Source organism: Cladophialophora yegresii (genome assembly GCF_000585515.1).
Source record: "Cladophialophora yegresii CBS 114405 chromosome Unknown aczIN-supercont1.2, whole genome shotgun sequence".
Classification (NCBI taxonomy): domain Eukaryota; kingdom Fungi; phylum Ascomycota; class Eurotiomycetes; order Chaetothyriales; family Herpotrichiellaceae; genus Cladophialophora; species Cladophialophora yegresii.
In genome coordinates, this window is record NW_006913046.1 from 3632057 (window position 1) to 3645633 (window position 13577).

The 13577-nt window shown below is 52.6% G+C and overlaps 4 protein-coding genes across 4 annotated transcripts in view; 3 read left to right on the forward strand and 1 right to left on the reverse strand.

Moving 5' to 3' along the window:
- Nucleotides 1-750: 750 nt before the first annotated feature.
- Nucleotides 751-966, reverse strand: A1O7_03222 (NADH dehydrogenase; the record flags this gene model as incomplete). Its single annotated transcript, XM_007757247.1, has 1 exon — nt 751-966. One exon carries the CDS (start codon nt 964-966, stop codon nt 751-753), a length of 216 nt encoding a protein of 71 aa, XP_007755437.1.
- Nucleotides 967-4183: 3217 nt separating this feature from the next.
- On the forward strand, nt 4184-6576 carry A1O7_03223 (uncharacterized protein; the record flags this gene model as incomplete). The annotated part of the gene is made up of 8 exons (XM_007757248.1): nt 4184-4277; nt 4491-4625; nt 4677-4885; nt 4937-5428; nt 5475-5548; nt 5610-6060; nt 6118-6200; nt 6267-6576. 8 exons carry the CDS (start codon nt 4184-4186, stop codon nt 6574-6576), a joined length of 1848 nt encoding a protein of 615 aa, XP_007755438.1.
- A 2372-nt stretch (nt 6577-8948) lies between these two features.
- On the forward strand, nt 8949-9782 carry A1O7_03224 (uncharacterized protein; the record flags this gene model as incomplete). Its single annotated transcript, XM_007757249.1, has 1 exon — nt 8949-9782. The coding sequence occupies one exon, from the start codon at nt 8949-8951 to the stop codon at nt 9780-9782; it is 834 nt and encodes a 277-aa protein (XP_007755439.1).
- A 1116-nt stretch (nt 9783-10898) lies between these two features.
- A1O7_03225 (uncharacterized protein) overlaps nt 10899-13577 on the forward strand; it is a gene marked incomplete at both ends in the record, with an annotated part of 3473 nt that continues 794 nt past the window's right edge. The window contains 2 exons of the mRNA XM_007757250.1: nt 10899-11634; nt 11732-13504. Coding sequence (XP_007755440.1) covers nt 10899-11634; nt 11732-13504 — 2509 coding nt within the window. The remainder of the gene's footprint in view (nt 11635-11731; nt 13505-13577) is intronic.

The following is a 13577-nucleotide window of genomic DNA, read 5'->3' on the forward strand; positions in this document are numbered from 1 at the left end:
GCCTCTTAATGGCAAAAATGGGCGCCAGGAGTTGATATTTTGAGATTGGCGAACAGGTAAATGGATATTGCAGGCCGCTGCGGCGTTGGGAAGGGGCAGCGACCTGGACGGCATTTCTACTTCCCCTAGCTTGGTATCTGGTGGGCATCAGAGCTGGAATTGGCCGTACCATGAATTCTTCGAGACGAGCAAACTTCATGCTGCCGACGGCATGGCAGCTATCTTATACTCTACCCGCGCGTGACGAAGATAGCGAGAATGGAGACATAGCGCTGATAACGAGGATGAGCTCTTGAATACAATTGCATTTTGCTGAATATGCCTTAATTCATTCTTGCAGGACGTAGCTACGTACAGAGGCTGTCCCCTCATCTCCGTCTACTTTGGCCTGGCAGGTGCTGTTAGGAGCATACGCTTGACTCTTTCGCGGCTCGGTCGCCAAGTCAGCTTGCGTGCCGATGCCGATTAGACATATGGATTATTGATAGCGAGCGCTCATTTCGGATCGTCAAAGCCTTCCGGGATCTTCCTCGGTCCCTTGGGAACTGCAAAGAAAAAAGGTTAGCAAGCTTTTTCCTCCCTTCGATCGCATGAGTTCAATGTGTGTGTGTGTGGGTGTTATGTCTTCATCGAGCACCATCAATCCCTTGACCAAGCTAATATTGGATGCGTCCAAGACTCCACAAGCTCTCCTCTCCAGTTGTTTGCCGACACAAGCCAGCTCAAAGCCACAATCAAAGGCATCTAGCGTCAAACGCTCGTGTCATACGTACCAGGATATGTCAACGGAATCCGCGGCGGATCCTCATCCCCAACCCAGCGACGCAGCGGTGGAATGATCGCGAAACTCGCAGGTCCCAGGCCTCCCAGAATGCAACTCCAGAAGATGGCGGGCTTCTCGTGCGCGGCCCAGCGCAGGTACCGGATCGGGGCGCCCCAGAAGCGGGCGGGCACGCCGGAGGACATTATGACGGCTTCTTTATGAAAGAGGCAGTGATTGACCTGTAGGGGTTCAACTGATTGCGCAGGAGGGAGGAGTTCTCGCGGCGGTCAGGACGGCAGGAGGGAAGATGCGAGTTTAAGGGTGTCGTTGGGTGCGAAGGGGAGCTTCGTTGGAGGAGCAGAGGGAGTTTTATGCGATTTTGAGAGGTTCAATCGATTCTAAGAGGTGAGGCGGGTTCGCAAGCTTGGACTAGTAGTTATTGTTCGCCCTTCGGCGGGCTCAATTGCTGGTTGAGCAGGACGAGGATGTTACTGTTGATAGCGAACAAGGTCGAGGTGAGGCACAGTTGAGCCTTGGCAGGAAAAGCGGGACCTCGCTGCTTTTATGTCCACCCACCTCGTGACTCGCGTTCTTCCCACCTCTCATCCTTCCTTCCCTCCGACTTACCGTGGCCTTGACCTCCTATAGTGCTGTGCGCACACAAGCGTCCTCGTTGTCCTTTACCTCGACCAGAATCTGAAGTCAGCGGCTTGTCGGTATAGCTCGTTCCTGTGGCCCGGTGGCGTCCCTCACTCCGTGCTGTACAGCAGGTGGAATTCGTACCTCCCTTTCAAATGAGCCCTTGCGCTCGCTCGAGAGTATCGGTACGAGATATGACGGGTAAGTAAAAATACCTTCCAGCCAGGATGTGCCTCGTAGCAAGCCGCGTGGTCACCTTCACCCACCGTTCATCAACTACCACGAAAAAACTGCACACTCCCCGTCCTTGAGGAGGCAGTTCCGACCACCCCGAACATTGACATCCGATCGCGAGCACGTAAAGCGCCGCCATTTTAGCTATTTGCTGTTTCGGTAGTTGGTGATTGACTGTCGCTACCATGATCTATTCCATTTCCTGGCCACACCTAGTGACGCCCTTCTCGAGACTCATATCGCCCTTTCCAGTATGATAGTTTCGAACACCTCAGCATGCAAGCCATCCCCACTGGCAGGGACGAGCTCATTCTTCGGTTCAAGGGATCTCAACCTTTCGTGACGTACTCAAGCACCTGCCTACGCCAGCGCATGTTCCGGTGCGCACTTCCGAACCACGAATTCTGGATCGTGGCATGAACTGGTGGTTAGGCTGAACGTTAGGCTCGCTCTCAGTCTGGAGTCGTCTGTATCGACCCTCGGCAGGAGTCTGTCCCGCCGATACCCTACCGCCGTCGAGAGTGCTGCGGCAATCGCCACAACCACCTTTTTACGACGGCTTTAAATCATGATTGGCGACTGCTCTCGACTATACAGACGGCCAGGGAACTGCCATATTATCCTTACGTGAAAGCCAAGTCGCACATTGGCGGAACCGGTCCCATGAAATACCGAGCTCCGTGGACGGGCCGGGAAGGTTGAGGCCGCTCGTACCAACGTGGCTCTGGATCTTGGGAAGAGATGAGTGTGAGCTGGAAATGCTCCGTGAAGGGCGGCTGAACAGCCGAGTATCTACGTTTGTCCAGGCTCCTACCTGCCACAGATCGTCTTGACATTCCTCTAACCCTCCTGATTCCCAGACCGGCACAATCGTGTACCAGGAGACATCAGGTCATTAGGAACATTGGTCAGTTGGGGCAGAGATTAATCTCCGCTTGAGGCGTGTGCAGAGAATCGACCAAAGGTATCCGGGCTCATGACGTCCACCACCGCACGATACGTGACATTCTTGGCCATTTCCCAATTGATCAGGACAGCAACTGCCAAAGACTGGGGAGAGCTCCGGAGCGCCCGAAGAATGGACATTGATCGACACCTGGTCAGCTCCTACGACAAATGCAAACCGCGCACCTAGGGAGCATTTTCAGATACAGGCTATACAACCAAAGAGCCGGTCGGAGCTACCTAGGCTAGCTCGCAATGAACATACGAATAGTGAAGAAGAAAAACCCTGGGTAATTGTCACATCCTGCATCGCCGCACTTGAGCTTAGGCAAAACGAGGCAAATGTCACTCAAACAGCACATGGGTGCCGAAGCGAACATAGCTGCCAAGCGGTGGAGCTAGAAGGACATGGCCCGCGATCCAGTTTTCTACACAGTACCATTGAAGAACCACATCTATCACCCGCCGGCACCAGATTTTCATGCTTCGAAGCACCACTAAGCAAGTCATCAGAGAAGACACTGTGGTACCTCGAAGTCCTCGTCTAAGCAGGTCGGTCGATCTCCTTTTGACATTAGATCTCCATTTCACGTAAATCTGCGCGGCTTTTCCAGGCACAGTACACCAGTGCCAGGGACAAGACGAGCAGATTGACGAATAGAAAGCAGACATTCTCAAGATCGGCTAGGTCGGGAGTGCAGATCTCATGCATGATAGGCGAGCCAAAGCTTACCTGCTGTGTAGTCTCGGCATCAGGCCGAAAGACCCCGAACCCCCATTGACGGGTCAAGACGTACATTAATGGGATTTTAACCCGGCATGAGTTAGTAGGGGAAGTTAGTAGCGCTGAGGCCAGAACCCGTTAACAACTCGACGGAGACAAGACATGCCTGAATGCAGGTGTGCACATGTACTCGTCAAATTGACATAAGAATCGGATCTTGAAGCAGATCAGTAGCGAGCTCGCCAGAGCTAGTTAAAAGCCGGATCTTAGTTAGGCTGTAAACGACTCCATACTTAGGCGAGACACATCCGCCAGATACGTCAGCGTCCTCTCGAAGTGTTGTAGGCCAGGCTGGGTGCTAGGCGACTTATCCTAATAAAGACTCTACTAAAACCCAATTGAGAAGACGGTCTTACAGAGGCATGCTAAAGTATGTTTTTAAGGTACAGAGGCGTCCAATCAACCGGCCGTCTGTGGCTTATCTTTAGTCGTTGATTGGTCAATCTCAACAAGGTAAGAATATGCTTGTGGGCATGGCCTCGTACCCTCCAGACTTCGCGTTCTACCACAGTACCACAGTATATCCTTTCGGAAAGCGGAGCAGAGGAGAGTACATTACGTTGACGGACTGTCGCGTCTCCACTGAATCTGCCTCCAGCATGGCTTTTACGGGAATCGCTGTTGATGGCACTCCGTTAGTCCCACTTACCAATCATCTCACCGTCGACCTCCCACAACAGGTAAGTGGATCACTCAACGGCGACATCAAGGTATGGAGAATTTTCTCTTGCCCAAACTGCCGTGGAGAGTAGACGTCACAGGTACAAGGCTACCCGGTTTCGATCTTGACCAGAAACACTTTCTTCGTATGCGATATAATGTCCACCGTCCTTCTGACTTTGGAGATCCGCGCGTGTGAGATCCGCGCGTGTGAGATCCGCACGGCCGCCCAACTCCTGATCATCGTCGTCTGTGCGTCTTGCTGATGGCTCTTTCCATGGTTGGGCGGACGAGTCTACTGGTCACTGTCATTGTAGCACTATCAGCTCGCATTCATGCTTCGCCATTCTTTCGTCGGTCTAACCAACAGTCCAGTGGTAAAAAGTCCGCAGACTTCGTCATCATCGGAGGTAAAATCGTCTCGATCTGTACATGCTGTCGACGAGCTCTAACCCAAAAAAACAGGCGGAACTGCTGGACTGACCGTCGCCGCAAGACTCGCCGAAGCCGACTTCTCGGTTCTCGTGCTTGAGGCCGGGGGGTTTCCAGATAGCTACGGGCTACCATGGGATTCTCCAGCGCTGACTGGCGAAATGACGGGTAATTAGGCGTGAACTCAATTGCTAGATCATGGCTGAGTCCACAATCCAGACACACCCGTCGACTGGAATTTCACTTCACTTGCGATCCCCGGTCTGAACGGTCGTACCGTCGCGCAGAATCAAGGCCATTGTCTCGGGGGGACAAGCTCGATCAATGGTCTCACCTACGGGCGTGGTAGTCGCTCCATATACGATAACTGGGAAGCGATAGGAAATCCGGGCTGGGGATGGGACGACGTTCAGGAGTATTTTGAAAGAGTTCGTGTCCGGAGGACTGGCAGCGTTAAGACCTATACTGATGCCCATTAGACTTGGAAACTCGTGCCACCGCCAACCGATGAGCATTACAGGACATATGATCCGTCTCTGTACGACCCGAACGCTGGACCGGGTGAGCTTGGATATACGAACTTCAACCCACCCTCCATTGACGCGTTTGTCGAATCTCTTCCTTCGATCGGTATTCCCGTTTCGCTGGACCTCAACTCTGGTAACAATATCGGGGGGAAACACGAACTCAGCACTCTGGATCCCATCTCTCAGACCAGAGTATCGAGCTACACGGCATTTTGGGATACTGTTGCCGGGCGCCCAAATTTCGAAGCGATCACCTTCGCTGTGGTCGAAAAAATTCTGTTCCGGAGTGCCGATGGAAAAGAGGGTTCTTCCCAACCTGTTGCTTATGGTGTCGAATTCTCGACCATGGTAAACGGTGAGAAGCGCAAGCAAACAGCATATGCCGACAAGGAAGTCATCTTGTCAGCTGGCACAATACAGACACCAAAAGTGCTGATGTTATCCGTATGTCATTCGCCTTTTTTCTCGATCGGCATTGACGTGATTGCAGGGCATCGGACCTCGCCAGCCCTTGGAAGATCTTGAAATTCCAATCGTGTACGAAAACGAATGGGTGGGGAAAAAGTGAGTCTGCCCATCTGATATTGCGAATACTTCGACAAGGTGCTGACAAAGGTCATTTTAGCCTCCGCGACTCACCCTCCTTTTCCATGATTGTAAAGACAACCGACGAGGCCTCCACAAACAAGTTTCAGCACAACATGGACGCTATCCAAGCTGCGACGGCGGAGAAGGCTAGCGATCCAACCAGCTCCACAAATCCACTCAATGCCATTGACGGCAACTCCGGGCCGGCGTACTCGTTCGCAAAGCTCAGTACATCTGACTTGGAGGACACCGGGGCGTCATACCTGATTGCCAACCAATCTGACCAGGCGCACTACGAAGTCATTTTGTGGACTTCACTGTACCCATTGCCGGACAATGTTCCCACGCTGAACAACTACTATGACTTCAGCAACTACACCCAGGAGTCATACGTCTCCCTTGCATCGTACTTGTTGGTTCCCGGATCCGGCGGCAACGTCACCATCAGTTCGAAAGACTCCTCCTCACCTCCTCTGATTAACTTATCGGTAAGCTTTCCTCACCATCGTACCCACATTGCGTCGCGCTGACCGTGAAACACACAGTTCTACGAGCGTGACGCCGACATGAACATCCAGATACTGTCCCTGAAAAGGCTCAGAACATTAATCTCCCAGAGTGCTTTCGCGTAAGTGACCAATGCCGTCCCGGTGAACCTGAATGGTGATGACTTACCATTGTCCGTGAAATTCAGGCAATATACCCTCGGCCCTGCCTACGGCGAGATAGTGCCAGGACCTGACGTCCAGACCGACGAAGACATTGCCAATTTCATTCGTGAAACCAGTATTTCTGCTGCCCATCAAGCTGGCACCGCTGCAATGCGTCCACTGGACGATGAAGGCGTCGTGAGCCCCTCGCTTGAGGTATATGGGGTTGAAGGGTTGCGCGTCGTTGACGCTTCAGTCATGCCGCTGTTTGTGGACCAACATCCGACCGCTGCAATCTACATGATTGCGGAGAAAGCTGCCCAGATGATCAAGGACAAATACGCCGCGGAGTAGGGGCGCAGGGCCTCTGAAACTCATAACGGCCAGGTTGGCCGCTTTTCATCCGACAGAAACTTTGATAGACGAGCCAGAGACCTGAAGCAGGGCGCACACCGGCTGAGGAAGGGGGCAATAATAATGACGGGCTCGTTTGGGTAGATCGGAGGCAAGAAGACACGCGCTGCATTCAGATCTCTCGACAAGTCGTAGTACATAATTAACGAGACGCTGAAATCTGACCTAACGTACGGAGTACCATCGCCCCGGTTCATTGCAATCATCAGCTTGCCTCGTTAACGAAAAGTGCTCGAAACGACGACGTTCTTGACCAGACAACTCAGGAATACCAGAGGCAGGAGTCTGGCGCTCCGGCGGAACCGGAAGATGAGGACGAGAAGGAGAAGACGGTCCAAGAGATTGGATGGTGGAGCACGAGATGTGGCGTGTTTGGGGCCATCCCTTCACGTTACCCCCAACAGCCCCTCGGGAGACCTTCCTAGTTACACGAATAGTAATAGAATGCTCGTGATTATATAATCAGGTGCTGGTCGAGTTGGTCTCGTGGTCTTTTAGCCTACGGTTCCCCCCTTGCCCCTGAGCGTTGACACAAGCTAGAATACTCCGTATTCAACCACCAAATTCTATACTTGTTCTGCGGACATATCGAGTAAAAGTGGCCTAACATGCAGCTGCTTAGACACGCACTTGCCCAGATGCAGACGGCTCAGACGACAGCCGCATCTGCAGTAGCTGTCCCATTGATACATCTCAGCCCCTCGGATGAGTTTGCAGCGTCCTCGTGTAATTCGTCGAAGTTGACTCTTGCAATGACAGCGTAACGAACACCTTAACATACTTTGACCCGTGGATTTATATCGGCAACAAGCAAAGAGATCTCAAGCGTCAGTTTCGAACTGGCCCGAGGTACAGTAAGTTGCGTTTGACACTGGTCAACTGGGCATCCTGCCCGGCATCATGGTGCCATCCACATCGAGAAATGTGAAAGCTTTGCCCTGACATCATGGATGTTCAGTGCCTTTCTCAAGAACCAAACCCCAATCGGCCAAGACAGACGTGCAAGACACCGAATATGACTGGAATGGGTTCATTGGTTTCCTCGCCTGGAAAGGCGTACAACAAGCCGCATTCGCCTTCGACCAACTCGGTTGGGACACGCGTGCTCGGTTAGCCTTTGTCCGCGCCTGGCTCTTCGATGGTCTTCTAAGCGAGTTCTTGGTCGATCGAGGCGAGATCAGGTTCCCAAAGTTTGCCTACCAGTCCAGATGAGACCGATATCATACTCGCAGCGCAGTCTCTTGCTCAAGACCTCGAACAGCTTTTGGCAGCATGGCCAGCCGGAAAAGCCGGCGCTCAGGACGCAAGAAGTCATGCACTTGAGTTTGGTCATTGAGGCTGCAAAAGGTAACATGAGTCACAAGTGTTCTGCGGCGCTGAGTGGAATGGAAGGCGTTGAACTAATTCTAGGTATCACTATTGAGACGCTACATTGGGCCCTTTCGAGAGCAAAATCTCGCACAGCAGCACTTATAGGGTGGTCTGCCACATCTCGACCCTGGTATGGTGGGACATTTCACGAAAAGTCCCTGCTCGAGAAAGGCTGGTGCCGGAGGGAGATTTACTACCTGGAAGGTCTTCTGCAGTGGAGTCCTTCCGGACTCTTCTACGACAGCAGCTTACCACAACTCCGAGCAGGCCAAACGAGAGAAGGTGTCTCGCATCTGCATTGCACGGAATATACGTGCGTACAGGAGTCACTGATTTCAGAGGTTAACTACACAATGTGGCACATTCCGGACTGCCAGGACAGTTGCCAACTCCTTGCTCCTAGCCAGAGTGAGATTCTCAAGCTGTTGGAGGAAGAAGAAATCCCACTCTTGAGTTACAAGGCGAGGTCTGGCGCCCAGAAGCTAAAGGTCAAGCTTTTCGTAGCCGGTGATGTGTCTGTCGTTGTATCTCATGTCTGGAGCGATGGGCTGGGCAATCCGCAAGGCAACGCCATGCTTGCATGTCAGAAGAAGGTTGAATGGTCTCGTCCGTCTGTTCTCCCAATCCCAAGGCAAGGACTTGTCCTTCTGGATCGACTCCATATGTGTGCCGCACAGTCCGCGGGATGCTCGCAAGAAAGCCATCCGGACTAAACTTCCTTTCCTAATGCGCTATAATCCACAGCGTGGGCGCTGCTGCGCCAACTGAAGCTAATCTCAACCTACAGGTATGTTCGATGTCTATTCCTTGGCCATTCCACCAACGTACTCTCTGCAAGCCCCATGGACCACTCTACAAGTGGACTCGACTATATAGAGCTGGCAATGCGGATCTCCATGTCCTCCTGAATGCGGAGACTCTGGTGCTTTCAGGAAGGCGCCATGAGCCGGAATCTCTATTTCCTATTCAAAGACGATCTGATGAACGTTGAAGACATCGACGCAATGTATCCGGCCATGGCATCCGGCTCGGTGATTGCAGACACGGCTCGACCATTTTACGTCAATGTGCTTCGTCCACGCAACGTGTCTCGAGTCTTGGATGCGGCTCTCGTGAGTGCTGTCTGGCGCGCCATACAATGGAGGACCACATCGCATGCCGACGACGAAACTCTGGCCGTCGCAACCATTTTCGGAATCAGCAGAACAGACCTCGAAGACTGCGTGGCAACTCAATCTTCGACTCGTGCTGAGAAGCGAATGGAACTCTTCTTGCAGCATCTCCCTGACATCCCTGGTGGTCTGATTTTCATGGCAGGGACGCGACCGAGGACGCCCGGGTTCCGTTGGGCCCCAGCTACGTGGATGCCGACCGAGCAGCAAGATTATCCCGACCCACTGAGCACCAGCAGCTGCGCTCGGTACCCAAGGGGCTTCTCCATCACGACAGCGCACAGTGTTCTGACGGGTCACGACCTGCTTGTACGCTACCCCGGCTACCGTCTGCGTCAGCTCGAGAGGCCACGAAGCTTTTGCACAGAAGGCCAATTCACATCTCAGTCTTTCCTGGCAAGTCTCAGCCTGGTGGACTGGTATGTGATCCGGGATAGGTGGGACAGGGAAGAAGGATTTGAAGAGGAGGTCATGGCCCGATTGGACGAGGACAGCGCGCAAGGAGACTTTGCAGTGATGCACGATCCCGCGTCAAATTCGGCCTTACTTGTCCTGATTTATGGAGAGGAGGACAGCTATCTGCGTTGCGAGTCGCTTGGTTGAGTCGTGCTTGAGCGATGCTCGCAGGCCGAGACGGAAACCCGGCGATGGGAATGGGAAGATGATGAGGACAGGGTCTTTGGTGAGACTTTGGGCGCTGATAAGCTCTGGCTTGTGGACTGAGGAAATCAGAAGTCTTTTCTCGAGCAGGTGAAATCATGTCTGCCGCCAGACCTCGTCTCTGACCTAAGTGAACCGGCTCTGCTCGAGGTGAAGTCATGGTTCTTCTGCATTGGCGCATTGATAGCCTTTCCGCCCCTCTATGGACTCGATATTGTAGCCCAGTGATATACCCACCGGCTTTGAGCTGCACATCAATGTTTCGTATAATAAATGACGGCGTGAGGTCTGGTCGAGGATTGCTCCATCTCGGAATCCAGGATGGCTCACCACTCTAGTGACTTGGTCTGCGGAGTTATGCTGCACGAAACACAGAAGGCAAGCAGAGTCATGTCTACTCTTCAAAAAGGCATGCATGGCATCTAAGTAGACTTCTATCTCATCCTTGTCATAATCTGGCTTCGACAATGGCTTGCCATCATGGGAGCTGACAAGAGGATGGCGTACCACAGTAGAAGAGCGTCCTGTGCAGATGTCAGATGTACTCCGCACTGCGGCGTGTGCGGCACACGCTAGGGCGGAGCACAGGGCGGCATCACCCTTGGCCCAATGCGGACGTGCCGGGCGCGGTTGCATACCTACTGTACGTACTGTACATCTCTTGACTCTCATACGCCAGGCTCAGCCAGGACAGCAGAGGCAGTGTTCTGCAGGCAACTCGCGACGCAGGCGCCACGCTGCCTCATGCGGTCCAGCTGCGCTGTCAAGATGCATTTTCAGCCTGATGGGTGTTCTTCATCAATGCTCATGGTCCAGAGTTAAGTTTCATTGCATAGGCCCAGTTGGCTAACGATTGTCCCGTGTCGACTACGCTCCCCCTTGCACTTACCTTGCCGTTCATTACACCTGCGACGAGTGCGCTGCCGCCGTCCCTTCGGGCTGTGAGACGGACACATCACACCTCATCGCGATGAGCGCCCTAGTGCTCTAAGTACTAGCTGAAGTCTTTTTCTCCCGATCCTATGTTCCTCACTAGAGTGCCAAAGCGACATCAACACGATGCACCTTCTGGAGATCGACGACCAGGGTGATATCAGGCTGACTGAGGATCTCCAGGATGGCATTCCTCCCTACGCGATCCTCTCCCATACTTGGGGAGATGATAAGGATGAGGTCAAGTTCGACGACCTAAAACACGAATCTTGGAAGAGTAAAGCTGGCTATACGAAGATTCGTTTCTGTGCGAAACAAGCCAAAAAAGACAACCTCAAATACTTCTGGGTGGACACATGCTGCATCAACCAAGCGAATTTCACCGCTTACTCCGAGGCAATCAACTCAATGTTTCGCTGGTACCACGATGCAGCGAAGTGCTATGTCTACCTGCCCGACGTGTCAATGCGTAAGGGAGACGAAAACTACATGAAACCGACTTGGGAGCTAGCTTTCCAACATAGTCGATGGTTCACCCGTGGCTGGACACTTCAAGAGCTCTTAGCGCCGGCCTCCGTTGAATTCTTTTCGCAGGAAGAAGAGCGCTTGGGTAACAAGGAGACACTCGAAAAGCAGATCCACGAGATCACAGGTATTCCGATTGGGGCCCTCCGTGGCTCGTCTCTGTCGCAGTTTAGTGTGGAGGAGCGCATGCGATGGGTAGCTAAACGGAACACCAAGAAGAAGGAGGACAAGGCATATTGTCTACTTGGGATCTTTGGTGTCTCCATGCCTTTGATATACGGGGAAGGGGAAAAGAAGGCACTCGACCGGCTTCAGAGGGAAATCGACGAGTCAAGAAGTAGACACTCCACTCACAAACCCCACCCCACATCCTCCCCTGGACGCTGCGGTAAGCCTCGTGGATTATCCCCTGGATGCTGCTAACGTTTGATCAGGCTCCCCTACCATATCATCCGACGGCAATGTCGTCTTCGATTCGAGAAGACGCAGCATGGCGGTCCATGAGCAGGAAAAATATCAACGCCTTCTTGATTCCTTAACATTCGAGCGCATGGATGCACGTCTTCTGAATATCGCCAATGCTTTGCCGCAGACATGTAGGTGGGTATTCGACGAAAAGGAATTCAGAACGTGGATTACACGCAACGAGATCGAAGACAACCATGGTTTCCTCTGGATCAAGGGGAAGCCTGGTTCAGGCAAATCAACCATCATGAAAGAGGCTCTCAAAAAGATCAAAAGAGAACAGCCCAGAGATATCATCATCTCTTACTTCTTCAACGCACGAGCCCCAGGCCTCTTAGAGAAGTCAAGTGTTGGAATGTATCGCTCGCTGGTACGTCAGATACTTCAGGCACGGTCGGAGTTACAAGGACACTTCTTCCAAATGTTTGCTATGAAGGACCGAGGAGGGCTGGTGGACGAGTGGACGCCTGCAGAGCTGCAAGGATTTCTAACAGACGTTGTGGAGAGCCTGGGAGACCGCACACTAGACGTGTTCATCGATGCTTTGGACGAAGGGGACGAAACCGACGTACGTCACCTTGTTACTTTCCTCGAAGAGCTAAGTCAAAGAGCAGTTTCATGCCCTACATCCCTGAGGATATGTCTCTCCAGCCGTCATTATCCACACATCAGCATCCGGAAGGGTCTTTATCTTGTCATGGAGCACCAAGATGGACAGAGAGATGATATTGACAGGTATGTTCGACTTCGACTCCACGGCGATGAAGGTCGTGGGACGAACGAACTGAGAGAAAAGGTGTGCCAAAAGTCGTCACGCGTATTCCTCTGGGTCGTCCTGGTCGTCCCAATGCTCAATGAGCTTTACGACCATGGTCTAGTTGCAGCGATGGAGGCCCGTCTCGAGGGGCTCCCCGATACCCTGGATGGTCTATTTGCGGAGATTCTGGCAAGGAATGCCGAGGGCATCGACTCGTCTGTCTTGCTTTTGCAATGGGTTCTTTTCTCGTCGCGGCCACTAAGCCCGGTCGAGCTATATCTTGGAATGCAATCCGCATTGGCATCATCGCCCATTGGAGGTGCCACATCGATTGCTGAAGAAACAGTGGAGCGATACCTTCTCAATTGCTCTCGGGGACTTACTGAAGTCACTAGGACCGAGCCACCTTTGGTACAGTTTGTGCATGAGGCAGTTCGAGATTTCCTCCTTGGGGAGAATGGCTTCAAAAAAATCGACACCCGTCTGGCTGGAAATGTCAAGGGCATCAGCCATGAGCAACTCCATACGGCCTGTTTGCGATATTTCGACCAATGTCTGCCGTTGAATAATCCGGTCTATCGGCGAGAGGATCTTCCGCAGACGTTCCCTTTCGCCAATTACGCCGTCAGGTTCATGTTTTCGCACGCCGACGTTGCAGAGGCTAGCGGAATCCCTCACCGCGAGTTTCTGAGGCGGTTCCAGAGCAATGGTTCTCACGACTTTTTGAAGTGGATCCAGTTCTGGAATAGTTTTCAACCCTGGGAAGCAGAACAATATACTATAGCCGTGCATTTACTCTATATTTTGGCCAAGCGAAACCTGGTCGATCTGGGAAAAGTGTTGATTGACGACGGAGTTGACGTCAACGCTCGGGGGCAATACTTCGGGAATGCATTGCAAGCAGCCTGCGCAAATGGCCATGAACAAATGGCAAAGCTTCTTGTTGAAAGTGGCGCGAGCATCAATGCTCAGGGTGGCCGTTACGGTAATGCACTACAAGCGGCATCGAATTCTGGTCACGAGCGAATAGCTCGTCTACTGATTGAGAAGGGGGCGGA